This window comes from Drosophila novamexicana, unplaced genomic scaffold (assembly GCF_003285875.2).
Source record: "Drosophila novamexicana strain 15010-1031.04,08,12 unplaced genomic scaffold, DnovRS2.1 tig00000960-arrow-arrow-pilon, whole genome shotgun sequence".
Taxonomy (NCBI): Eukaryota; Metazoa; Arthropoda; class Insecta; order Diptera; family Drosophilidae; genus Drosophila; species Drosophila novamexicana.
Genome location: NW_020824833.1, coordinates 1973627 through 2000092, shown reverse-complemented (window position 1 = coordinate 2000092; position 26466 = coordinate 1973627). Strand labels below are relative to the sequence as shown.

Genomic DNA, 26466 nt, shown 5'->3' with positions numbered 1-26466 from the left:
CTGGAGAAATGTTAAATGCTGCATTTTAAGCAGCTTATCAAATAAACCCACAACAAAAAGAGAAACAAATGAAGAGAAAAGGAGTGGGAGAGAGAGAGAGCGAGAGAGAGGGAGAGAGCATTGATCACATGAAAAAGCAAACATAACCTTAAATGCATGCACATACACATGCATATATATGCATGTATGTATGTATGTACGCCAGGCCCATGTACTGTGCACAGTTTGAGAGCCTTAACGGCGCAACAGAGTAGCTGACTGTTAACAGTTGTAGAGCAACTGGTGACGAACAAAAGGTTCGCACATTTTCAATTTGTTGCTGCTTGCCCCCTTTCCCCTGCCCGCTGCTGTTTAATAGGATCGTGGAGGGGGGGGTGGTGGTGGTCTGTTCGCGTCTGTCTCTCTGTCTGGGCATACGCCGGCAACGCCAGGGCCTGGCCACGAGCTTCGTTTGGCCTTCGTTCGTCAGACGTCAGCGTCGACAGCGTCTGCCTATTGCGTAAAAGCAGCGACGCGACGCTAACGCAGACACCCCCGCAGACAAAAGCGACGCGCACACAGACACACGACAGCCGCCACACCTTTCAAACCTCCAATACCAATGCAAACGCCTCTTTTTTTATATGCTGCCTTAAAACTCTTTAAAGCTTAAGTAACTTTAAGTCTGGACGGTGGCTGCGGTGTCTACTCTCAATGCTGTTGCTGCTGCTGCGACTGCGGCTGCCATGGTCGCCATGCTGTTTGACTCTCATGTGTGGTGAGTTTTGGCACCTGCTGTGAATATGTTTGCTTGTGTATGTATATATGTATGTATGTTTGTGTGAGTGTGATTATTGTTGCTATGTCGAGGCAGTCACAGCTTTCTTTCGCCGTTACGTTATGCTACGTAGCGTGACGCTCTCTCGTTCTCTCCCATGCGCTTATCTATAAACATGTTGCCGGCTAGATAGATGTACATACATGTATATTGTGCAACATGCCGCATATTGCCGCTAGCTATTTACGTAAGCAGCAATGAATGAAAATTAATGCGGTACATTTCAATGTGTTTGTCTGTGTGTGTGTGTGTGTGTGTGTGTGTGTGTGTGTGTGTGTGTGTGTGTGTATCGGTTTGTGGCGTGTGCGTGCAATGCTTGCAGCGACTGCCACGCCTCTTGCTGCTGACCCAAATACGCTTCGCTTTTTCGTGTCCAACAGCAGCAACAGCAACAGCAACAGCGGCAGCAGCAACGGCAGCGGTAACCAACAAAATCTTATCAATTCATCAATCATGCATGCAGTCATTTAATGTTCGTTCGTTCATTTGGTTGTTCGTTCGTTTATTCGTTCGCTGTTGTTGTTGCCTGGGTTACCGCATTGACAGCCATAGCAATTCGCCGCAATATTCGCTCTCTTTCGCTCTCTGTCTTTCTCGTTTCGCCTTCGCCGCAACATAACCAGCAAGCACGCTGCTGCTGCCGCTGTCAACTGATGCAATCAAGGCGACTGCGACTGCGACTGCGACGGCGACGGCGCAGTTGACGGCGACGCTTTTCCTTTGCATGTATGTGTGCGTGTGTGTTGCCGTGTTGTCTGCGTGCCACACGCGCTCTTTGCCTCCCTATCCTCGTCTGTGTTAAGTAATTTATGCTGGGACGCTTCGCTGCTGCAGTTTTAGTTTGCCTTTTGTTCCTGCTCGCCCCTCCTCTCAATACGCTCTCGACTCCTCCCGCTCGCACTTGAGCTGTGGCCAGGCCCTAAAAATGCCGCAATTTATATACACACACACACATACATAAGCAGATCGATATTGAGAGCCGAGAGCTTTAAGCTTCATGTTAAATGCTTTTGCCTAATACTAATTTCTGAATTATCTTCCATATACATCACATAGAAGCTTTTTAACTGATTCGATTTCTGATTGATTTGTTATGGCTGCTTCTCGTTGCTAGCCAAAACAAAGGCATGGCCATTATTTACATACACACACACACACACACACATACACATATGGTATGTACTTTTGTATATGTATGTACATGCACTCGCCTAGATAAAAAGATAGATTTTTGTATGTACTTACCTTAATTACGTATGAACGTCATTTTTAAGCACGCAGCGACTGTACTTTGTTTTAATTCCTACAAACTAGTGGGATATGGCGTATTCAAAGAGGAAATTATCCGGCGTCGCCCGGATCATGTAATGAATCAAAATAATAGTGGCTTCTAAATTGTTTGTGTAATTCTCGCAAACTATACTTTTTACAAAATAATACAAAAAACAAGTAAGAGGTTCTAGTCGGGAGCTCCCGACTAGGGGATACCCTGAACCCTCTTCTTCCAACATCAAATGCATATATATATATATTCTATTTAAGAAGCTATATGTCAAGTTTGGTGACTCCAGCTCTTATTATTTACCAAAATTGCCCAAAAAACAGGATATCGATATCGATTTTTATCGATTGCTTGGAAACGGAGTAAGTTATCGATTATCGGAAACAAACTCGATCTGCGCGGGAACTAGGAGCATCTACATCTACAAGTCTTTCAAGTCTCTAGCTCTTATAGGTTCTGAGATCCTTGCGTTCATACATACGGACAGACGGACAGACGGACATGGCTAGATCGACTCGGCTATTGATGCTGATCAAGAATATATATATACTTTATGGGGTCGGCGATGCTTCCTTCTGCCTGTTACATACATTTGGCTTTCGCACAAATACAATATACCCTTATACCCACTTTTAATGGGTTCAGGGTATAAAAACAACAATATTTAACAACAATTTTAATCCAACAAATTTATATGACAGCATTGCATTTGACAAAACAAATACATGTAGATATAGATGTGGGTTAAGCGGATTTATGGATTGCAAATCGAATAATGTTAGCTTAAGTCTCTATTTCTAGCAACGTTGCCAAGTTTCACAATGTAACAAAATGAACTAGTTCCAAAATGTATATAATAGTTGTGATAACAATATCATATGGGATATAATGGATAAGGGATATAATGCCACTCTTTCTATATTTAGATACTTTTTGCTTTTGGCACAAGATATATATTGTTAATTATTCACGACGATTTTAACGTATTTTCGCAGCTCTTAGCTGTTGTTTCTATTCTTGTTGCTTTTGTTTAGTTCATTTCGTAAGTCACAAAAATCAAGAAACAAAGCGCAATTGTTGCTGTTGCTGTGTTTAACACCTGCACAATGCACTGCCAAAAATTACAATAACATTTTTTAATTAAACAGAAAAGTGTCAACAGCGTTTAACTTTTGACTTTTGGCTTGCCCGCACAAAAAAAAAAAAAAATGAGAAAGAAAGAAAAGAATAAACAAAACAAAAATTGAATAAAATAATATAAAGTAAAACGTAAACGTAAACGAAAAAAAGAAGCAGCTAAAGCAGCAGAAAATGGAAATCATTTGGCCCCTGATCGACACCAACAGCAATAAGAAACTGAAATTCCCCCTTCAGGTGCTAAAGAGGATGCATGTGTGTGTGTGTGTGTGTGTGGCGAGTAGAAGGTTCTGGGCAAAAACCTGTAAAGTGCTTGAACTTTGAAATTTTTTACATGCTGCGCTTATAAATTGGCAATTAATTCAACCCCTACTCGCCTTTTAGCTGTCGAGTTGTTTTGCAAGTCGCAATTTCGGCCAGATCAGCAAATATTAGTTCGTTATAATATAGGGCCAAACTAAAGGTGATCGGGCATCGAGCCATATTCCAAAAGACCCGCTAAAACTCGGCAACTATAACGCCTGGCTTGGCCAAATCGAAGACAATTTAAAATTGTTTGAGTATCGTATAAATTTATTGATTTTAAGTGTGATCGATAACTATCGACAGCTGTTATCGATAGGCATCAATCGATAACAGCAAACACTTATGCTAATGCCCCGATCTTGATTTTAAGCGTGATCGATAACTATCGACAGCTGCTATCGATAGGCATACATCGATAACAGCAAACACTTATGCTAATGCTCCGATTATGATTTTAAGTGTGATCGATAACTATCGACAGCTGATATCGATAGGCAGCAATCGATAACAGCAAATTATTAATGAAAAGAATGCCCAAACATTTCATTCAACTGGCTAATGCTCCGATCATGATTTTAAGTGTGATCGATAACTATCGAAAGCTGTTATCGATAGGCAGCAATCGATAACAGCAAATTATTAATGAAAAGAGTGCCCAAACATTTCATTCAACTGGCTAATGCCCCGATCTTGATCAGCTTCAGCTTCTCTACCAAAGTCTCCCTCTCTCTCTTCCTCTTTCTCTCCCTCTCTCCCTCTCTCTTTGTGTCTCTCCTCCTCCGCATTTTATATGCAAATTGAAGTCATTGTCTTTGTACCTATATAAAATCAGAATACTTCGGTTTCCTTTTGTTGTTGAAAGTGGCAAAAAACGCATCGATTTTTATGCGCGTTAACATTTCGTGCTTCTTCTCTTTCTTTTTCTTTTGCTTTTTCTTTTTATTTAACAAAGTGTCGTCAAAACCTCCTTACGCATGCAAAATGTGCTGACAGGGCAAATCAACGAATCAAGAAATTCAACCGAAATATTAAAAAAAAAAACATATGTTGCAATAACTTTCGAAACTTCCTTTTTTTGTTTGTTTTGTTTTGTTTTTGGCTGCCGAATAAGCAAATCTGCAATTAAATTATATTATCCATATCGCATTCAAATAAACAAATACTCACATGCGTTTTGTCGATAATGCGATATTCTCGTTGACTGTTGTTGCTGCCATTGTGAATTGTTTTATTTAAAATAATTTTAAAAAAAAATGTAGAAATTAAAATTAATAAAAGTAGCAGCAAATCGAACGCCTTTTGTTGACGTCTGCCTCGAATTTCAGTTGTGCAAAAAATCAAGAGTTTCCAGTCTAGACGCAAAAGCCAGACGGGCTAATAACCTGTAAACTGTAAACTGGGGCTAGACTGAAGACGGTTGATTGTTAATCAAAAAGGGAAATTATTTAAATAATATTTTGTACATTACATGATTTTATGCAATAATATTTACTGAATAACATTTTTCAAATTAATTGCATAATATTTATTTATTTATTTTCTAACTTTTGCTTAGCTATTTAAATTGTTACATAAAATGAAAATTGTTTAAGACAATTTTAACGTATTTGCATATAATACATATCTGAAACATTTCGTGATTACAGGGTATTTAAAAAAGGTTTACATCAGCTTAGCCAGCTTCGCTACAATTTAGATCGTTGACTGTTCAGCGCTTTTTTTTTCTTTCTTTGTTGCTTTTTGTGGCAACACGTGCTGCTGCCACAATTTGTACACTAACTAATGCTATCTCTCTCTGATCTGTTAATTACAGGGAACTACAGGATGGTACGCTCAGAGATCACAACTTAATGGACGGCTCCAAGATCATTTTAATACCAAATGTAGAAACTGGTTTGCTGGTAAGTGACAGAACGATTAACTCTGTTATACATTTAAACAGATTTATACAGTATATGCATATATATATAAGTATATATATGCACAAGTTGACAAGCATATATATTACAGTACTTACGCACATATCGTAATGCAGTTCACTGGGGTTCAATGTCAGCGCTGCAAATGTGACACAACCAATCAGCTCCGATTGATATCGCCGTAAATCGATTGAAAGCAACTAACTGCATTAAAGTACAATTTTATGTAGGCTTCCATATAAGTTCTCATTAGATTGATCAGGTTCCTTCTGTTGAAGATGTTCTTCCATTCATGAACATAATTTAGCCTTGTAAGAATTGCTAAATTATTAAGAAATCTAGGCGGTATTCATGTATTTCAAACCTTAGTGTCTTTTGATATTGTGAATATTGCGAAAGCAACCAAATATCGTATTTAGTTTAGCAAAATTGCAATTTGCATAATGAACAAATTGCGTTGTCTTACGATAAATCGATAAATGGTATCGATATTGCGATATCAGCTCATATATTGTCAATCGATAAGTCGATATTGAAACATAGATCAATTGCAACAGCTTGTAGTTTATCGATAAATCGATAAATGCGGATTGTATCGATATTGCTGTCGCTTCAAACTTTTTATTTGATTGAAAGCTGAGAGTTCAAAATGTAACAGTTATATACTTTAATCATACCCCCAGCGATAAATCGATAAATTGCATCGATAAATTGTATCGATACTGCGACAGCTTGGCTACCGCAATTAATCGCCCCACTATATGGCTAAGACATAATCCCGTCTATCACAGACCCAAATAGCTGTTGCCAAGCTTTGATTTTGCCTCGATTCATCTGCTCTTCATATGCCACGCCCCCAGCTTCCAAGCGAACTTCAGCCTGCGGCTCATACAAATGCAAACCTGACCTTTAGGCTGTCGCTGCCGACTTTGTCTTATGAATTTAAAGCCAAAACCAAAACTTTCTCATTAAAGCTCAGAGGCACACACACGCACACCCACACACACACACGCACACATCCATATATATATATATATATATATGTATATACACAGTTAAGCGAGAAACCTTTAAAAGGCAGCAGAGAAAAGCGAAAAGTCTGATATGTTTTCAATGCAAAACTCAAACTCGGTTCGTGTCGATTGGCTGTGAAGAGAGTGTCAAAGGGTGAGGGGGAGGAGGGGACGGGGGGGGGGGGGGGGTGGTTTGATCAGACCAACGATTGATTGCCATGGCCAGGGGCCGTCGCCAATTGAGCAGCAAAACAACAACAACAACAACATCAACAGAAACAACAACAACAGCAACAACAAAAGCAGCAGCAAATAAAAAGATTTCGTTTTGGCTTCATTTCGATTTTTGTTCAAAAATTTTGCATAAATTAAATTCGAAAAAAAAAAAAAACCGGGGCGGCCTGCATTTTAAGTTAGAGCCAACCAGTTTTTCAGATGCCACAACAAAAATCAAAAGCAAAGGCAACAACAACAACAACAACAACAACAACAACAACAACAACAACAACAACAACAACAACAAACATTAAACAGCAAATGACCAAAAAATGTGTGTGTGTAATAAAATAAATATGCAAATAAATTAAAATTTAATTAATGCCAAATAACTTTGGGAATGAAAAAAAAAAAATCAAAAAAAAAACAGCCAGAAAAAAAAACAGATCAGACAAACAGCTACAATCGCAGTCACTGCTAACAGATCACAGTTAAATATAGTTGCTGTGATTTTTCACTGTGACTCCGATTGTAGATCACAAATTTGAACTGTGACTTTGTTTGCCAATGCTTTTGGCATTTATAAATCGCAGTCACTGCTAACAGATCACAGTTTGTTGCTGTGATTTTTCACTGTGATTCCGATTGTAGATCACAAATTTGATCTGTGACTTTGTTTGCCTAAGCCTGGCATTTATAAATCGCAGTTACTGCTTAAAGATCACAGTTAAATATAGTTGCTGTGATTTTTCACTGTGACTCCGATTGTAGATCACAAATTTGAGCTGTGACTATGCCAAAGTCTGGCATTTATAAATCGCAGTTACTGCTAAAAGATCGCAGTTAAATATTGTTACTGTGATTTTTCACTGTGACTCCGATTGCAGAACACAAATTTGAGCTGTGACTTTGTTTGCCAAAGCCTGGCACTTATAAATCGCAGTCACTGCTAAAAGATCACAGTTTGTTGCTGTGATATTTCACTGTGACTCCGATTGTAGATCACAAATTTAGCCAAAGCTTTTGGCATTTATAAATTAAGCTTTGAACATTAATTATTAATATATTAGAAAGAGAAAAAAAAGGTGTCTGGAAATTGAATAACATTAATATTAATAATAGTTATATATGCGCAAATATAAACATGTATGTATATGTATATATTAATAATATTTATATTCTTAAAATTACAGAAACATGTTAGTTTTTTATGCTTTTATGCAGTTCAGTTCTTTGCAAATATTTTTGAAATATTTTTAATTTACTTTATAAATATTAGAAACTTTTATTATTGTATTGTATTATTAAAATATTATTAAAATATATATTAAAATATATATTTGTAAAATTTTCATTTTACAAAAACCTTTTGTGTCCCAAAAACCTTATCCGTTTCATATTTCAATACTTTTAATATATTTTCTCAATATTTATGAATTGCAAGATTCTTAATTTCTTTTTCCTTTGAAATTTCAGTTAATTTCAAATATTGCCCAACTTCTCAATTTTTTAAGCTCTTTGATTTTTTTTTTACCAATTTCTTAGCTAACATTTTAGCTGGCATTTAACGTTTTTGTCAAGTCTTTACAAGCAATTCAAATTTGGCCTTTTCTTTTAAATCTATTTAATCCCATCTCTGGCCATGTTTTTGCACACTTCCCTCTCTGATTCATGCCATTGGCCCCTTTTCTTTCTCGTTCTGCGCTCTTGCTCCACTTTGTTGTGCGCACACCGTTTGATTTACCGTTTACCGTTTGAATTATGAGTGCCAACTGCCGCGTGTGTGTATGTGTGTGTGTGTGTTTCATTGCAACATGTCTAGAGTACCAACTAGTTGCCGCCTCTCAGCCTCGCAGCCACGCCCCAGATTCCTAATTTGCCATCAGCTGTTGACACAATTTGTATGTCAGATCTCAATCTCGCTTGCTCCCTCTCTTCCACTCTGTCCCACTGCCCCTCTCTTCCACTCTGCCCCTCTCTTTCACTCTTCCACTCTGCCCCTCGCCGTCGTGCGTGCCGTTGCAGACCGCTTATCAATATTTGCCCCATATCTTATGATCTGTTGTTTCTTTCTGTTTTTTTCTTCTGCTGATATGTCTTGTCTACGTTTTTTTTTTGTGACATGTCTGTGTTTTTTTTTTGCTCTATTCTTTTTTTTGTAACATTTATGCTTTATGTGTCGCGACGTTGACAGTTTTCTTGTGAAACTGAAATCGGTTCAACGTGAGTTTCAGCTAAACTAACTGTGAGGGACACTTGCCGCGAAATCATTGGCCGTATTTCTTATAGAGCTGGGCTCAATGTGAATTTATCAGGGAAATTAATGTACGAGTTTTTATTCGGGCATTTTAAAAATTTTGAAAAATATTTGTATAAAAAATAAAAAAAAAATTAAAATTTATATATTATAAAAAAATGAATATCATGCAAATACAATAACAATAAATAATCATAAAATTAATATCAATAAATATACTAAAAAAAAATATAAAAAATTCAAAAGAAAAATCAAAAGGAAGAAGAACCAATTTAGATAAATTAAACAAAAAATGAATAATGCATTTAAAGAAAATGAAAAAAGAAAAAAAATTAATTCTTGAAGAGATCTGTTAGCTACAAAAGAAAATTGGCTGCAAGGAAATGGCATCCGGAGTTCTTGTATAATTTCGCATTATGTTATTTTAGCTCAATGTCGACCCACTCGAGGGAGATCATTTCTCTTGCAAACTATTTCACAAGTCACGTTTTCCGTTCAAATTTGTTTTGCGCATAAATAATTTGTTTACAGTTTGTAAATTCGATTGAACTTTGTATATGGAATATTAATTTTGGCATTGGACGAGCAATGCGGGGCAAGTCAAATGTCAAATGTCAAATGTCAAATGTGAAATCAGGCGTGCCGAAGATAGCCCTTCATTAATTAATAATTTTCATCCAATGCCCCCTTTTGCTGCACAATGTTGCTACATACATACGTGGCATGCCCCGTGCATCATTCAATGCACAAGCGCGCAAGCACCCACACACACCCACACACACCCACACACATGCATATGTACATATTGGTTTTGCATTTATGAATGTGTGTACAAGTATTTAGGTGTGTGTTGTATAGAATTTCATGCAATTTTCGTGAGACGAACAAAGAAATATTTTGACGTGCACGAAAATCCAAATAAAAAAAAAAAACGAAACGCAACAGCAACAACAAATGAAAACAATTATAGTGATTGTTTTTTATTTGGCTCAAACGATTTTTGCTTTTTAAATGCGCGGTTTATTGTGTTGTTGTTGCAGCGACGATCGTTAAACAAAAGCTCATTATTGTCAATGGGAATAACAACAACAGCAACAACAACAACAACAACAACAATTGTCACAAAATATGTTTGTTGCACCTGACTAAATGTACAAAAAGCAGCAAATTTAGTGAAACAAATTACCAAAAGCTGTGCAACAACAAATTAAAGCACACAAAATGCCAATTAGTGCTCGCCAGAGACTAGCCAGAACATTGACAGCTAATTATACCCTAAACCCATTCAATATGGCCAAGAGAGTATACGGGTTTTGTGCCAATGTATGTAACAGTGAGAACGAAGCAGCTCTTAACACAGGACAATCAGCTGAGTCGATCCAGGTCCAGGTCCAGTTGCGATCTTCGATCTCGGCAAAAAGAAGAGCTTAAGACTAGAAAACTAAATAATATATTCTTCTATACCACATACAAATCGAACTTGTTATATTTGATCGATATCTCAAACCATTTCCATAATATCGATATATATCGTAGTCATGAACTTGGTTCTTCTTGCATTTCGTGAAATTTCATCACGATCGGACTATAAGCACCGACGTTCATTCGAAAGGTGCACAGCTCGGCATCGTTTCGTTGGGTTCAAGGCAACTCGCACGAATCCTTACATGTTTTACACTTTCCCACCGAAAATCAGCTCTCATTAATTGGCGACTTTTCCTTTGTCTTTCGAAAACCATTTTAAATACAAATGTTTAAATAGCCAATTAACAATTTTATGTCCGTTGTGCTAAAAATATGTAAGTTTTTTTTTTTGATTTGAAAATTTATTTTGCTAATTTTTTGTGTGATTTTTCCCAAAAAAAAAAAAAAATGACAAGCAAAGGAGAAAATAAATATTTAAAACAATATTTAGACAACTTTGTGCTGCTATTAATTATGGCTGTTCTACTTTCAAATACCCTGTAAGCGCATTGGCAAAAGAATTTCAAAACTACAAACTGACAAATGCTGCTCAATTTGAACCGGCGACCTCTCGCTTGTGGCTTATTTGATGCTTTTCTATCAATAGAATATTTACGTTTTGGCTATTTCCTACACTCAGCCACAGCTCAGTCTTATTAAAAATCAGAAAAGTTCTGATCTGCAGCTTCTCTTATCTATGCAAACGTTTGATGTGAACCTCTCTGGAGCACTTTCTACAGGGTATATGCAATATATTACCAAGTCGAGACAGTAACACGAAATATATAAAACATAAAACAAAAATGCACTTAAAATCTGTACCGAAAGGGGGAGAGGCTGGAGGGGGAAGGGCTGCCTGTCACGAGTGCCAATAGCCAATGTTGCAGAAAGGTGAGAACCTGACAGGCATTTGTTTATGAAATATATACATTTCAATATATATATATATATATGTATAGATTTGTCAGAATGCGATCGTTTTATTGGCTGGGCGTGTAACGAAATGGATATTGCTCAATTGTTGAGATGCCTGCACATTAGTTATATTCAATTCAGATCTGTTTCGTTCAGTTTTGAGGCGTTCGGTTCGCTTGGTTTGGGGTTTAACTTTGAGTGCGTGGACGTAAAGCGTGTGCTGAGTCATGGCTTGTCATGCCGTTGCTCCTAATTAGCGAATTGCGGCTTCTCCAAAGGGGTAAACACACACACACACACACACACAAAATATGTATAAACGGTAGTCCGAAAATTTGGACAGGTGCCGATTTCAGTGTTCCTAATTAACCGCTCCCCACCTGCCACTTGGCCCGCGAATGCCGATAAAATGTGTGTTAACAAGTGACATGTTGATGGCTCGACTTGATTTATTGACAATGTGACTAATGACAAGGCACAAGGTGACCGCTGTGGGTCAGCAGACTCCAGCTTCTGAAAATAATGATTCGATCTGTGGCCCGATCCTTGCCAAGGCAGGTGCGGATCGCAAGCGGTTTGGTCTGGTCGAAAGTAAAAGTGCTTGTGATTCTATAGTCGAAACGATTTACTCGCTTGCCCCATGCCGCACCATTCCATATACCATACATATATATCAATTCGTTTGTCTGCCACAATATTTGCATATTGTTCCAATTTTATCTCGGACCACGTCTCCGAGGCATTCGGCGTGTCACTTTAATGAAATGCGACGTCGACCGAAAAGATGTCAGAAAATGTTTCAGCAGCTATTAAAAGTAATAATATTTTGTTAAGTTTATTAAAAGCGCTGGCACACTGTGGCTGCCGAAATTTGTCAGAATGCCGAACAGTGGGCGAGCGCATAATGGACTCTACCCTACAGATTACGTCAGCTTAAGAGGCGTCGCTGCATTAGAAATAAAATGGAATGGAACGTGCAACGATGGAACTGGATGGAACATAAAAGTCTATTCAATGCGCACAAAATGTACTTAGGGCACTGAATATGTGCTACATACCATTGTTCCGCGTACCATTCCACGTTGTACATTTTGTGAAGTGAAACGGATGGAATGAAACACGTTTCCCTCACTTGCACCTATATATGCTATAGGCAATTTATATATGTATGCATGTATATATATTTATAAGAGAAACGAATGGAATGAAACACGTTTCATGCAATTGCTCTTGTATGTGACAATGTGTATTGAATAATTATATTCAAAAGTGAAACGAATGGAATGAATCATTTCTCTTCTACAGCTTCAAATTGTAGGCAAACCAGAAAGTCCACCTGACCGATTGTTTGTTCCATCGATTGCTGTCGTCTTCTCTCGCAGCCTGTCGCCAGCGTCTTTGTTTTGTCATCATTTCAATTTCGTTTCGACTTTAATTTGTGTGTGTGTGCTTTAATTTTTTTCGTTTCGTTTGGCAGCTGAAGCCGCAGTCAAGTGGGTGGGCGTTGTCTTTAGCGTGTCATGCACCATGACCGACTCTGTGGCACACCGGTTCGCCTCTGCCCCAGCCCCAGCCCGGCACGCATCAAGTGTGAGTGAGAGGGAGAAGGGCAGAGGGAGCTGGCGTTTATTATTTATGTCATTTAAATGATGCGCTGGCATCGCTTGTCAAATGAATTACTTTTGTTTTGGCTTACGCTGAATTTTCGGCCAGATGCTGCCGCTGCTGCTGCTGTTGCACAGTGCGTATGCGCAATTTGTTGTTTGTTTATTTTTCTTTTTTTGTTCTTTCTCTGTTTGCTCGCATAGATTTATGAAAATGATTTTTTATTGCAATTCGCATCACGACAAAAGCCCCAAAACAACGCAGACAAAGGGCCAAATTTTGATAATAATAATGACAATCATTTTGATGGCGATGATGATGATGATGATGATGATGAACTGAAGGCAGAAGGAAAGTGTTGACGATGATGCGGATGGGCAGCACAGACAAAGCAAAATACAGCATTTAACAACCGTCGACAAAAAGCGTGAATCCATAAAAATCCAAAAAAAAAAAAAGAAAAGAAAAACAATATCCAAAGCGACGACGACTACGACGTAGGTGTGGCCAATCGAATTTATGTGTCCTTTGTAATGTTGGCCAAAAAACAAAAAATATATATATATATATATATAAATCGGATGAAGAAAGCGCAGCTATAGAAAAAGCAGGAATAAGAAAAGATAAGTTGAAAAAATTCGAAATATCAATGAGAAACAAAAGATACAAGACAAGAGAACGTAAACAGGTGAATGGCCAGCTGTTACTAGCTAGTTGTTGGTCGTTGGTTTAGTTAATATGCGCAAATTTATATATATTTAATATATATATTAAATGAATGCAGTTCAGCCATGACCGTCGAATAAGGCTGCAGCCAGGAGTGCAAATAGGTTTCGATCGAAACCAGATTTAACCAGAAATCACTTTGAATCAAAGTCAAAATGGTTTGCTAACTATAAACAGCCAAGGGCTGAGCTGGCCTAAATAACTTGGAATCCAACTAATGCACTTATCTAACCATAATTGTTGGAGACAAGTTTTGGGTGGCCCTCAAATGTAGCGTGAAACCTTGCTATGAAAATGTGTAGCAGAACGGCTTGCAAAATTGTAGCAGAACGGTAAATTATAAATAAATAATTGAATTGTTGAATTTAACTTTCTGAAAAGCCAAGGTCATGCATATGAAATACCCGATTAACAAGCCGAACCTAAGGGCTGGAAGTTGGTTTGAACAGTGAGCCAAACCATCTACAAATATCTGGGGCTTTGCAGTCCTGGCTTTAATTCTGGGTACCTTACCTTGCGTAGGCAAAACAAGAAGAGCAAATATGAATAGTATAAAAGCAAAAGTATAAAACGAGGCAATCAAATTTTGACAAATCAAATTTTCCACAAATGATATCCTATTCTTGTTGATTTACGCTCAAGAACTAAATCTAAATCAGATCTTTTTAAGCAGCAATTAGTATAATATAATGCATTTCCTTTAAGAATATTCAAAGATCTTGCGAAAGTAGAGAAAATCCATGAATCTTCTAACTTTTGAATAGTTGAAGATAAGACCTCGTTGTTTGGTAAGACCTAAACTTAGGCCTAAATTCTATGGCTCCGAAAATTTCATAAAAATCGGTTAGCAAACGCAAAAGTTTCGCAAGAAACTAGTTGTATGTATGCGTTCCACCTGTGTGTTTGGTTATTTATGTAGCTTATCAGCGAAATATGTCAAATTGACAGGTTGACGACATGACTAACATGACGACTTGATGACTTTGTCACTTCTCCCTCTGACGGCTGTGCATTGCGCAATTCGGTAACCTTATCAATGCCCGCAGCAGCTCCATCAACAGCATCATAATGATGATCAACAAGAAGAACGTCAATGCTTTATTTACTTAAAAGACGAAGCTGATGATGATGTTGATGCTAATGATGATGATGATGATGATGGCATGTGTGGCCGCAACGGAAACACGCAGCTCGTTAATTTCCGTGAATCCGGTTTATCATAGCAACAATGTAAACCTCAACTACTTATAAGAATGGAATGGAATGGAATGGAATGGGCTATGGGTATATAGAGGTTGCCTCATCTAGAGTAAAAGGAAATACTTGCGAGTGTTGATTGTCGATTGTTGCTGCTGCTGTTGTTGTTGTTGTTGGGCAAAAAACACGTTTGTTTTCTATACCCTGTGGCCAAGTGGTTAAATATGGGTATATTGTTTGTTGCATCGGTGTGTTTGTCTGTTTGAAATCTGAAGTACTTTAAGAGCTGGATAACGTTAAATGGAAACGTAGCAGAGAGTTTGCTTCGTATTATCGATAGTTTCCCCGTTTTCACAAAATCGATAAGTATCGATTATTAGCTTCGATTTATTTGAAGATATAACTACCACACACAGATTCAAAATATTTCATTTGTTGGTTACGTATCTTGAAAAAATCACATTTTGAGAGAAATACATCGCCTTGATTCGGACTATAAGCATGGAGTTTATTCAATAATCTGTTTCATCTGAGTGCAGGGTATCTGCCAGTCGGATACTCTCTTTTAGAGCACGCTTATTTATTTTTTTTTTATTTCGCTCGAAAGTTGTAGCATATGAAAGACTTTTAACCCATTGATAATATAATACGCTGGGTCGCCCGATTACACATACATATATTTACCGAGATGATATTTTAAAATATTTATTTTATATCTTTTCTGTTGAATCGATTTGCGCTGTGAAAGTCGCTTGCGATTCTCTTTGCATTGTGCCATTTACAAATTGCTATTATTAGTTTATTTTAATTGCCTTTGGCATGAGTAATAATTGGCTAAGGAATTTATTGTTGTTGTGGCTCTAATCAAATTGGAAAACATTTACAGCATTTGTGTACCCTGTACCCATTGAAATGGGCTACAAATAGGGTATACGATACTAGGACAAAGGTTTTGTAGTAGCCGAAAGCGGATGAAACAGATACACAAACAGATACAGATACAGATACAGATACAGATACAGATACAGATACAGATACAGATACAGATACAGATACAGATACAGATACAGATACAGATACAGATACAGATACAGATACAGATACAGATACAGATACAGATACCTTAATATACCTGCAATTTCTGCAAGCCTTTTTCGAATGTGATTTTACCGGATACAGGGTATTATATCGCCGAGCACATAAGTTTTACCCTTGCAAGGGGTAAGCTCAGAGGCAGAGCATTAAATATTCGGCATTCTCGAATGTCTCGAGTGGCACAAGGCGCTTTATTTCTACGATTTTCAAAGCAGGTTTTTCTTTTGTCTGGGAAACAAAAGTTCCCCTGGGCTGGAAATTCCACTCAAGGGCTTCGCCATTTAAATGCTAAACAGTTATCAAGTATTTAGCTGTGATTTTTGTATTTGGTTGAATGAAGTGAATGCCAAATGCAACAAATAAATTGTGAAAAATGAAGGAAATAATAGGCTTGTTGTGAAACAATGCGAGGTGAAACGATGGGAATGGCACACTTGGGCAGCTGCTACAGGTCAGACACAAAGTTAGTTGCGCTTATATCAAACGCAGCCTGCATGTTATTCAAATGATACAAAATGGAATGGAACGCGGAATAGTGGAAATGGCATCGAACAATAATTTTAGGTTATTCCAGGTCAACCCCCGAAATGCATGCGGGGATAAACATGTGACAATTAGTATTTAAAAAAAAAATGAAATAAAATGGAATGGAACACTGGAAAATTCCCATTTTGCCACACAAACCATTTGAAAGGTGTGAAACGAGGTGGAATGAAGCGCGGCATAATGAAACTTCAATGATGCAACAATAATTTCTGTTTGCTTTCAAGAAACAATTGAACTGGAACATTTGCAAATTGTTGTCAATAGATGTTTGCAAATTGGACTGAAAGCTAGCTGCCTCCAAATCCCATCCCCACCATGCTAATTGTGGCAAGCGCCGTGTGTGTGCGTATATGTATATATGTGTATACATATGTGTGTGTTGCAACGATGCACAAGCTAATTTTTGTTATTGTTATTAGACCCATTGCGAGCCACGCCAATTGGCAAGCCAATGAAACCGGTTACGTAGCCGCTCGCAACAGTTGCCGGCAGTTGCAGTGGCTTTCAAACTGTGCTTGAGCAAGTGCAAAGGTGCGTCAACGGCGACGGCGACGGCGACAGCGACGCCAACGCCGCTGCTTAGATAACGGAGGCAAACAAGCAGTCGCGATCGATGGCGCCAGCTGTCGTCTCCTTTGTTGTGCTTGCTCTTTTTTATTTTTATTATTTACTTATTTTTGTTTTTATTTGATTTTTCTATTTCTATCTTTTTGTTGTTACGCTTTTATGCACTATAAATTCCAGCGAAGTGGGTGACGCCCCGGACCGAAGGGACGCTCAAAGAGTGGGCCAGGTAGTTAGTTGTTCTTATCAGTACTTGGCCAGTCTCGCGAATGTGAGGATCGCATCGCGGCTACCCACTAGAGTGCGGGCAATGGGGCTGCGCGGCGTGGTTCGGGGGGTTGCTTAACACAGTTTTTGAAAGCAAGTCAATAAAAATATTTTCATGGTCAGCAAACACACGCGCTCCCACACACACACACACACTGATAAAGAGAAACTAAAAAATATATATGTACATACGTATATTTTGCTTTGTCCCCAAAATGAACACACACACACACACACACACACATACACACACGCACACATACGCGTACGCGAATCACTTTGTTAGTGACTTTGTGTCAAGTGCTAGTGGCGCCGCCTTTGTATATAGTTGCGCTCCAGCACCTCAGATCGCGCTCGCATTGAGCACGTGCAAAGTCCAATGCCTTGCAAACTGTGCGGCAAGCAGAGCGATAAATAGAACTATTCAAATCGAAAATAATGCCAAATCCAGACAGAATTAATTGAACAAATTGATGATTAAAAATAAACTTATTTGCAATTTCGCAATTTCTTTTTGCTCTCGGTTTAATTCTTGCCAATATCATAAACGCTTGCATATTTAAACTATTTCTGCTCATCGGCATATTTACCGTATCTTATCTATGATAATCCACGCTATAGTATAAGCAAGTGTGTATCACGTTCACCAGTTTAACTATCGAATGTGAATCACAAAAGTGTACAATGTATAGGATTGAATACAATGTCGGTTTTATATTTTAGAAAATTTAAAATGAACTATTAAATTCATGTTGTATATGATTATCTTGTGGACATCAAGTTAATCAACTGAAGACTTTGTTGAATTGAGTATTGAATATGTATCTTTACCTTTATCTTTAACTATATATGTATATATTAAACAAGATCATTTAAGCACGCAAAACAATCTTTTTGAAACTGCTTTGAGCTGCTTAAAATTTTCATCTTCTTCATACTGTTTTTTTTTATGTCTGATATTTTTGGGCCAATCAGACGGTAGAGAAGGGGAAGGGCATTACATCTTCGATGTGCCGTGCTTTCTAGTTAGATTTTGACTTGAACTTAATTCTTTTCAAATCTCATTTCCCACTATCTTTTACTCTCTCTCTCTCTACACACACACACACAGACAGATTCACTCAAAAGCAATGCAATAGCGAAAAAGTACGATGGTTGTAGTAGGTGTATAGCCCTAGAGCAAAAGAGTGAACGAGATAGAGAGAAAGAGAGAGAGAGAGAGGGAGAGAGAGAGAGAGCGAGAGATCGGTATTTGCTTCGTTTTTGGCTGGTTTACCGATAAATTGCATGCAATGAGAATCCCCGTTGTTGTAGCTGCTATATTCTCTTGTTCTTTCTGCTATTCCAGCTAATTGTTGTTGCAGTTGTTGTTGTTGTTGTTGTTGTTATATGCGCGTAACGGGCTTAGTGGGACGCGCAGCGGCATTTGGTGTCGGCTTTTCCGTTGTAAACCGGTTATGCGAGAGCGAGACAGCAAGAGTGAGAGAGCGAGTGTGAGCGCTAGTCAGAGACATACAAAAACGGTTATAGTTATTGTGAATGGATGGCTGATGGGTTTAGCGGAGGGGGCGCTGGTGTGGCGAGGCAGATGACCAAGGCGCTAGCTGAATAGGTTTTGGCTTGTGTTGCCATTTGAAGCGCAAAACACGCACACTAATACACACGCATACACACACACGCACACACACACACACACACTAAAACAATTGGCACAAAGCTAATAAATTACAGAATTGGCCGCCTTTGTTTTTGCTGCTGCTGCTGCTGCTGCTGCTGTTGTTGTTGTTGTTGTTGTTGTTGTTGTTGTTGTTGCTGCTGCGCTTAAATTTGTAAATTTTCGATTTCGACGACGCGTCGCAAAGCTGCTGCATGACGTAAGTTGCGTGCGCCGCTGGCGACAAATCGCGACAGCGACGTCAGTTGACCTTGGTACACTTAACAACAACAACAACAGCAACAACCAGCAAGCCAATAGGCCTCGAAGACGTCGGACGAAATTTATAATAATGCACAAATGCTCGTTTGTTGCCAAGCAGAAACTTTGAAATAAGTTACATAACTAGTGGATAGCCCCTCCCGAACCCAGCCGCTTGCCCTGTCCTTGGCCATGGGCGAAGGGAAAGTAGCAGCTGCCAAAGCCAGCTCCTCACTGCGGCCAACCCTTCGTCTTGCACAAAAGCGTCGAAATGTTTTGAAATAATATTAGGTCACTGTGTCACCAGGCAATTAAAATTTAACGCACACAAACACATACACACGGACGTTCGCTTGCAATTGTGCGCGCGTTTGTGTGCGTCGCTGTGTAGGGAAAGGGGCTGTGGCTGTGGCTGTGGCTGTGGCTGTGGCTGGAGCGGGGGCGTGGCTGGGGGCCACAAAGTCGCATACTGAGGGGCTTGATCAGTCGATCTTTTTGTATGTCCGTTTGCAATGAAAATGATTAATTAACCCAGACCTTTAAAATACAAATCGAGCTTAAAAGTTGTCAACGTCGCATTTATTGTTGTTGTTGTTGTCGCAGTTGATTTTCTGTTTTGTTCTTGTTTTCCTTCTTTCCTTGTCGGTATGTAAAGTGTACATGCAAAAACATGCATGTTATAAACATACACATGCGTACATATGTATGTACGTATGCATACATCAGCATATGAAGATATACTTGCAGCAGAACAAGCGGGCCAAGAAAGAAAAAAATTAGGCAAAAATAAAACATAAGAAATAAAAGACTACTTAGGGTGGCCCCTATAAACTGCATTAGGGAGCCTTAAACGCCAATTAGTTTACTCCAACTAAGAAGAAGAACGAGCAAGACCTGAAAAAAGAAAATGCAAGGCAAGTGAAAGGGAAAGGAACTGACCAAGTCCAGGATAAACAAGTGCTAGGTAGAGCTAGAGAATAACTTTAGAGCTAACGATAGACTCACTGAGAGATATTTTTTCAAAAAAGACGCTGAGAGAGCATCAATAGAGTGAAATAGTGTACCAAGAGAATAGTGCAGAAAAGGTTGCGAATTTGAAAATGAAAATCCCTTGTTAATAATATGATTTTGTGTTATAAGTATTATAGAGTCTTGGATTAACTTTGATTTGATTGGCCAACGTTATGGCATTTCAAGTCACTTGAATGCATTTGCATTGCCTTTGAACAGTTCGCTTCGCTCTCCCAATACGCTCCCTGCACTCTGTCAGTCATAAGTATTACACATCTCTGATCAAGATAGCTAAGGTATGTGATGCTATTTCCACATACATATTTGCTGCTAATGTTGCTGCTGCTGGCTTATCATAACACAAAGGCGTCGCATTGAATCACGTACGACAAGAAATTGCCTATGGATAGTTGATGGGATCGGGGGAAAAACAAGTAAGAGTGTTCTAGTCGGAAGTGATCGACTAGGCGCTGCCCTGTACTCAGCTTCAAGATGCCGCAACAAACTCTCAACACACACCCTGAATTTGTAAATACTATCTGATTGGGATATTCTAATACTTTGTCATCGTGTCTTGGTTTGTAGAGATCTCTATTTAAAGCCGTGAGCCAATTAATAACAGACTGTAAATCAATGAAGAGTTTTCTGTTAAGTAACAGAACAGCTATTGTGTTAATGCTGTTAATTGAGTTTACATAATAATGTTAAAGTTAACATAATAGTCATTCCTGCATATCCTAATCTTGGCTCTTCTCTTGCTCCGTTGCAGGCACAGCGTCCGGAGAATACAGTGATGCAAGCGCTGGAATCGCTTAACGACTCGCAGGTTAATGACTTCCTCAGCGGCAAGACACCACTTAATCTGAGCATGCGACTGGGCGATCACATGATGCTCATTCAGCTGCAGTTGAGCACCGTCAATCCCGCAGGCGGCACTGCTGCCGGTGCGACGGCTGCCCTGCCAGCGCCAGCGGCGAGCGGCAACAACAGCTTAGCCGCCGGTTGCAGCAGCAGTAGCAGCAGCTCTTCCACTGCGGCTTCAAGCACAGCCATGGCATGCAGTTATGCAGGTGGCAGCGGCTCCCATTCGTCGCATACGCGCACGCGCTCCTCCAGCCAGCGGCTGGCGAGCGGACGCATCGGCAACGGCCATGTGCACAGTCACCAGCACCCGAGTCTGCAGCACAGCCACAGCCACCATCATCATCACCATCATCACCACCACAACGCCTCGGCGGTGGCCGCGGGCAGCGCTGGCGGGATGGCATCCACCACACGCAAACTGGACATGGAGCGTTCCAGCGGCAGTGGCAGTGGCAGTAGCGGCAGCGGAGGCGGAGGCGGAGGCAGCCGCATGCTGACCGCAGCAGGCGGTAGTTCGGGTCATGGCCAGGCACACCACGCCATCAAGAGCTCCGATCTCAGCTCGTTCCTAAGCAAGCGTGACTACGAGAGTCTACAGAATATTGTGAAGAGCATTGCGCTGACGCAAGCACCAAGGGCTGCAGCAGCAGCAGCGGCCGCTGCCGCCGCAGCAGCTTCCCAGGCGGCGGCAATACAAGCCGGCGGCTCAGCGACTGTGGCGTCGGCGGCGGCAACGGCGACCGCGACGGCGCAGTCAAAGCCACTGTTGGAGCAGTCGCCCATTAAGTCGCTCTCCAATCTCGTCTCGAGCCCTATCAAAACGACGGCCATTAAGAATATACACATTGCCCATGGCCCGGGTGTCAGCTCCAGCTCCAGCTCCAACACCAACATCAATGGCGTTGTCAGCTCCAGTTCCTCCACTCAACCGTCAGCAGCTGGTGCTGCTAGTTGCACCAGCGGTGGCTGTCAGCAGGATCCGATAGCCGCCAAGCTTACCTCGTGCTTGTGCACGCGTCTGTCCACACCAGCACCAGTAGCAGCAGCAGCAGCAGCAGCTCCAGCTGCAGCTACAGCTGCTCCAACAACTGTGCAACCCAGTCCGAACAGCAGCAACATTGGAGCTGTGGCACGTGCATCTGCTGGTGCCGGCTGCGTGGTAGACAGCTCATTGCACAAGACTGTCAACAATCCCATTACCGTAACACGCTCCAAGCATCGGCACCATCATCATCATCACCACCACCATCATCATTATCATCATGCCGCAGCTGCGGCTGCCGCTGCTGCAGCAGCGCTTAAGCCTCAAGAGGCAGCTGCCGCGAAGAGTGGAACAGCAACAGCAGCAGCAGGTGTTACCACTGCTAGCAGCACGGAGCTGGATGATGCCGGTCTGGGTGTGTCGGATACCCGCACGCTGGCCGAGGCATCGCGCAACCTTACCCAGACATTGCGCAAGCTCTCCAAAGAGGTGTTCACCAACAAGATCGATTTGTCTGGCGGCGGCAGCGTTGGCGTCGGCGCCGGCATTGGCGGCGGGGAGGAGACACCGCGCAAAAGTGGCTCTGGCGCTGTCATTGAGTCAATGAAGAATCACGGCAAGGGCATCTACTCGGGCACCTTCTCGGGCACACTGAATCCGGCGCTGCAGGATCGCTTCGGACGGCCCAAGCGCGACATCTCCACTGTTATTCACATACTCAACGATCTGCTAAGTGCCACGCCCCAATACAGTCGTGGCGCACGCATCAGCTTCGAGGCACCCACCAGCGGCAGCATCAGCAACGGCGCCTCCACCACCTCCAGCTCCGCAAGCTCTTCCAACAGCACCGGCAGCAGTGCCGCCAATGGCATCGCAGCCATCACAGCCGCAGCCCCAGCAGCAGCGGCTGGTGCACTGCATCATGGTGTGCGCAGCAAGCTGGTGAGTCTCGAGTCAAACGTGCACTTGCCTCCCTCGAACATTGGATTAATCCGGCATACAAAAAACTGCAGCTGGCAGCTGGCTCTCCATTAGGGCCCAAATAAATTAGTCGGTAGTTCAGTTCATGCACCAATATCTAGGCTCAGTTTTTTCTCTGCCCCAAAATTGGGATTGGGGGCCCAGGATTTTGCTTCCTCTGCTCATTCAGCAACCGAAGTAAGCTTTTATTCAATGTTCTAGATTCAAGAATGCGCTGAAAAGAGTGCTGTGCAGCGCTGGAAATACAAAGCAAAAAGCAATTTGAAGACAGTGTTGAGTAGCGCTGAAACAAGAAATAAATCAAAAATGGAAAGAAAAAATATAGTTAATCTGTGAAGCTGTTGTCTTAGTTGAGTTTTTTTTTATTCACATGCATAAAACTTTCTTGTGCTTAGCTTATCCAAAAAGTGTTGCATAGCGCTGGAAGAAGAGTTTTGTTAATAAGCAGTTTGGGAGGGAATGCGAATTATTTATATATTTCTTGTTATGCACTGAATAGTGAATGAGGCAGAATCAATGCAAAGTCAGTGTTAGGTAGTATTTATATATATTTCATTTTAGTATTTTGCATTGCTGTGAATAGTGGATGGGGCAGTGTTGGGTAATGCCGGGCAATGGAATAAGAAGTAGGTCTTTTAATACAAATATTTACTACAATTTAATCGCAGTTATTTCAATATCAGTATCAATTGTTCAAAATATTCAAAGCCAGATTAATCCATGAATGCGAGTGTCAATGCTCTCTTGTCACGTTTTCACTGACCGGAAATTAATTAAGATACTACCTCTATCTGTTTCAGTACTCGACGAAGCATCACAACTGCGCCAAGTGCAACAGCCGTGCGCAACAGCAGCACCAGCAGCAGCAACAGGCAGCAGCAGCAGCGGCAGCTTTGGCTGCTGGCAGCTGCGCCTATGGCGAATGCAATGGTCACTATTTGGCCAAGGGAGGATCCTCTGTCGCAGCTGTTTGCGGCACCAAGTCAACCCCACTCAGCTGCTGCACAGATGTTGCAGCCAGCAGCAACAGCAGCAGCAGCAACAGCGCGAATGCCACCACGGCAACTGGCAGCTCGAGCGCCTGCATGTGCCGCTATCGCACGGTCGGCGGCAGCGAAGATAACGGCCAAAGGGAGCGGGAACATATGTGCCAGAAGTGCGTTGTGGAGCTGGCCAATCTGAAGACCAAGTCCAAGCTCGACCAGCTGCGGCTGGTCATGCAGCAGCGCAAGCAAAAGCGCGAGGCGCGCAAGTTAAAGAGCTCACCCTACGATACCAACTCGGGCATGGCGCCAGTGTCCAGCGTTGAGGCGGTGCCGCAGTATAGCGCTGTAAGCGCACTGGTGACAACGCCGCCGCAAGCGGCCAAGACAAAGCATAGCAGCAACAACAGCAACAGCAGCACAACAGCAACAACAGCAACAACAGCAACAACAGCAACAACAACAACAGCAGCAGCAGCTGCTGCAGCTGCAGCAACAAACACAGCACCGCCCAGCGAGGTCTCACCAAACCACATAGTCGAGGAGGTGGACACGGCCGCCTAAGTGCAACTGCAATTGTTCACCCTTTGTAGCATTTACTAGTTAATGTTGCAGTTGGACAAACAACAACAACAACAACAATTAGTTTTATAGTTTTATTATTATTTTTTTTTTGGCTTTATAATTTGTTTAAAAATGCGGCAGCGCCACGTAAACTCCCTGCAACTACTACACTAGTTGGTGCAACTGTTATACTTAATCAGCCGCTTACCACAAATCCACACCCTTCGCCCCCCCCTCCCTATCCAAACCGATTCGCTCGTTCCTCGTAACTCGCAATTGTTTGAAACAACAGAGAAAGAGAGAGAGAACGAGAAAGTCGTTGAGCTGTTAAATTAATTTTAAGATACTTAACATCAACATTATGATCATTAACAAAATCATTATAGACAACAGCATTGTTAACATAATTAACTATTAATCAGCCCGCAAATCTCAAATCCTAATCCCCCCCTTACTCCCCTACTCCCCTACTCACCTACTCACCCGGCTTTCCAGCTGTCTGGCTGGTAATCCTTTAAATAAACTTAATTTAGTAAAAATTTTCAAATGTAAAATTAAGCCAAAAGATGTAAACAGCAGCAGAAGAAAAAAAAAACACAAAAAGAAAACAAATGATGTTGAATGGTAATTTTGATGTAAAAGCCAAAGCGGCGGCAACTTTGGTAGCGTTAGAAACTAGAAAACGTAGAATTTAATTTTAGGCACTGAGACACGCGACACACACACAGTAAAACCGAAGCCCAATACACACACACACACACACACACAAACACACACACACACACACACACACTCGCACTCGCGAATCGCGAATCGCGTTGCAGATGCGACTTTAGCAGCTTTATGTTATGTTAACTTTTTGAGCAGCGCTCGCGTTGCCTTTTTACAGTTGCCTTTTAACGGGCGCTGTTAACCCTAATTTGCCTTAATAGAAAATCGTCTTTTTGTTTGTGTTTACATTGCGCAACGTTTTGTCATTATTATTATTATTATTATTATCATTATTATAACTATAATTATAATTATAATTGTCATCACCAACATTGTGTTTCTTTATTAATATTATTATTATAATTAACATTATATATACTTTTTTTATCAAGCTGAAATTAGGCTGAAAAAGGAAATACGAAGATTTCAACATTGAAAAACTTTCAAGTCTTCACACTATTAAATTAATTTTAAGATTACAAATTTAATTACCGAATTAAGTTTTTTTTTCCAATTTATTTAGTTAAGTGCAAAATGCAAAAGCTAAATTAAAACGAAAATCATTATAATATTTCATTCAACACACAAACATATATAAATATATTTACTACTACAACTATATAATTGTAATAACAAGAACTATAACGAAAAGAAAACGTTATGCGATTAGTTCGTAGCAAACGTTTATTATTTCTAAACCCTTGCAGAGAGTCCAATAATCCTTAAAATGGATCACTTTGTCAAACCCTATTATTAATGTTATTATAGATTCTTGCTAAATCGTTGGAGCTGCCTCCTACTGTCTGTATGTTTAAAGTGCTAAGTAGTCTCTTTGTTTTAACGTAGTGGATGTGTCAAGTAACACCCACAATTAGGATCATTCGAAAATTGAGTGCACTGAAAATATGTTTTGAAATTTGTATCTGCAAGGGCGTTGAATTTTCGGCACTTCGAAAATAACTATTCTTTCTTGTTTGCGTTAATTTTACTGTCTTAATTACCTTTTATTAAAAAGAATATAATTGCAATTATCATTATTTGATTTCAATAAATGCTTAGTTAATGGTTTAGTTCAATAAGCTGACTTTTATTTATTTGATTATCGTTCGATTATGATTTCTATTCCTTT

The 26466-nt window shown here is 40.3% G+C and overlaps 1 protein-coding gene across 1 annotated transcript in view; it reads left to right on the top strand.

Annotated features, from left to right (window-relative positions):
* LOC115765380 (midnolin homolog) overlaps positions 1-25623 on the top strand; it is a 39090-nt gene extending 13467 nt beyond the window's left edge. The window contains exons 2-4 of the mRNA XM_030708904.1: positions 5356-5443; positions 21022-23040; positions 23880-25623. Coding sequence (XP_030564764.1) covers positions 5356-5443; positions 21022-23040; positions 23880-24626 — 2854 coding nt within the window. The 3' untranslated portion in view covers positions 24627-25623. The remainder of the gene's footprint in view (positions 1-5355; positions 5444-21021; positions 23041-23879) is intronic.
* Positions 25624-26466: the final 843 nt, after the last annotated feature.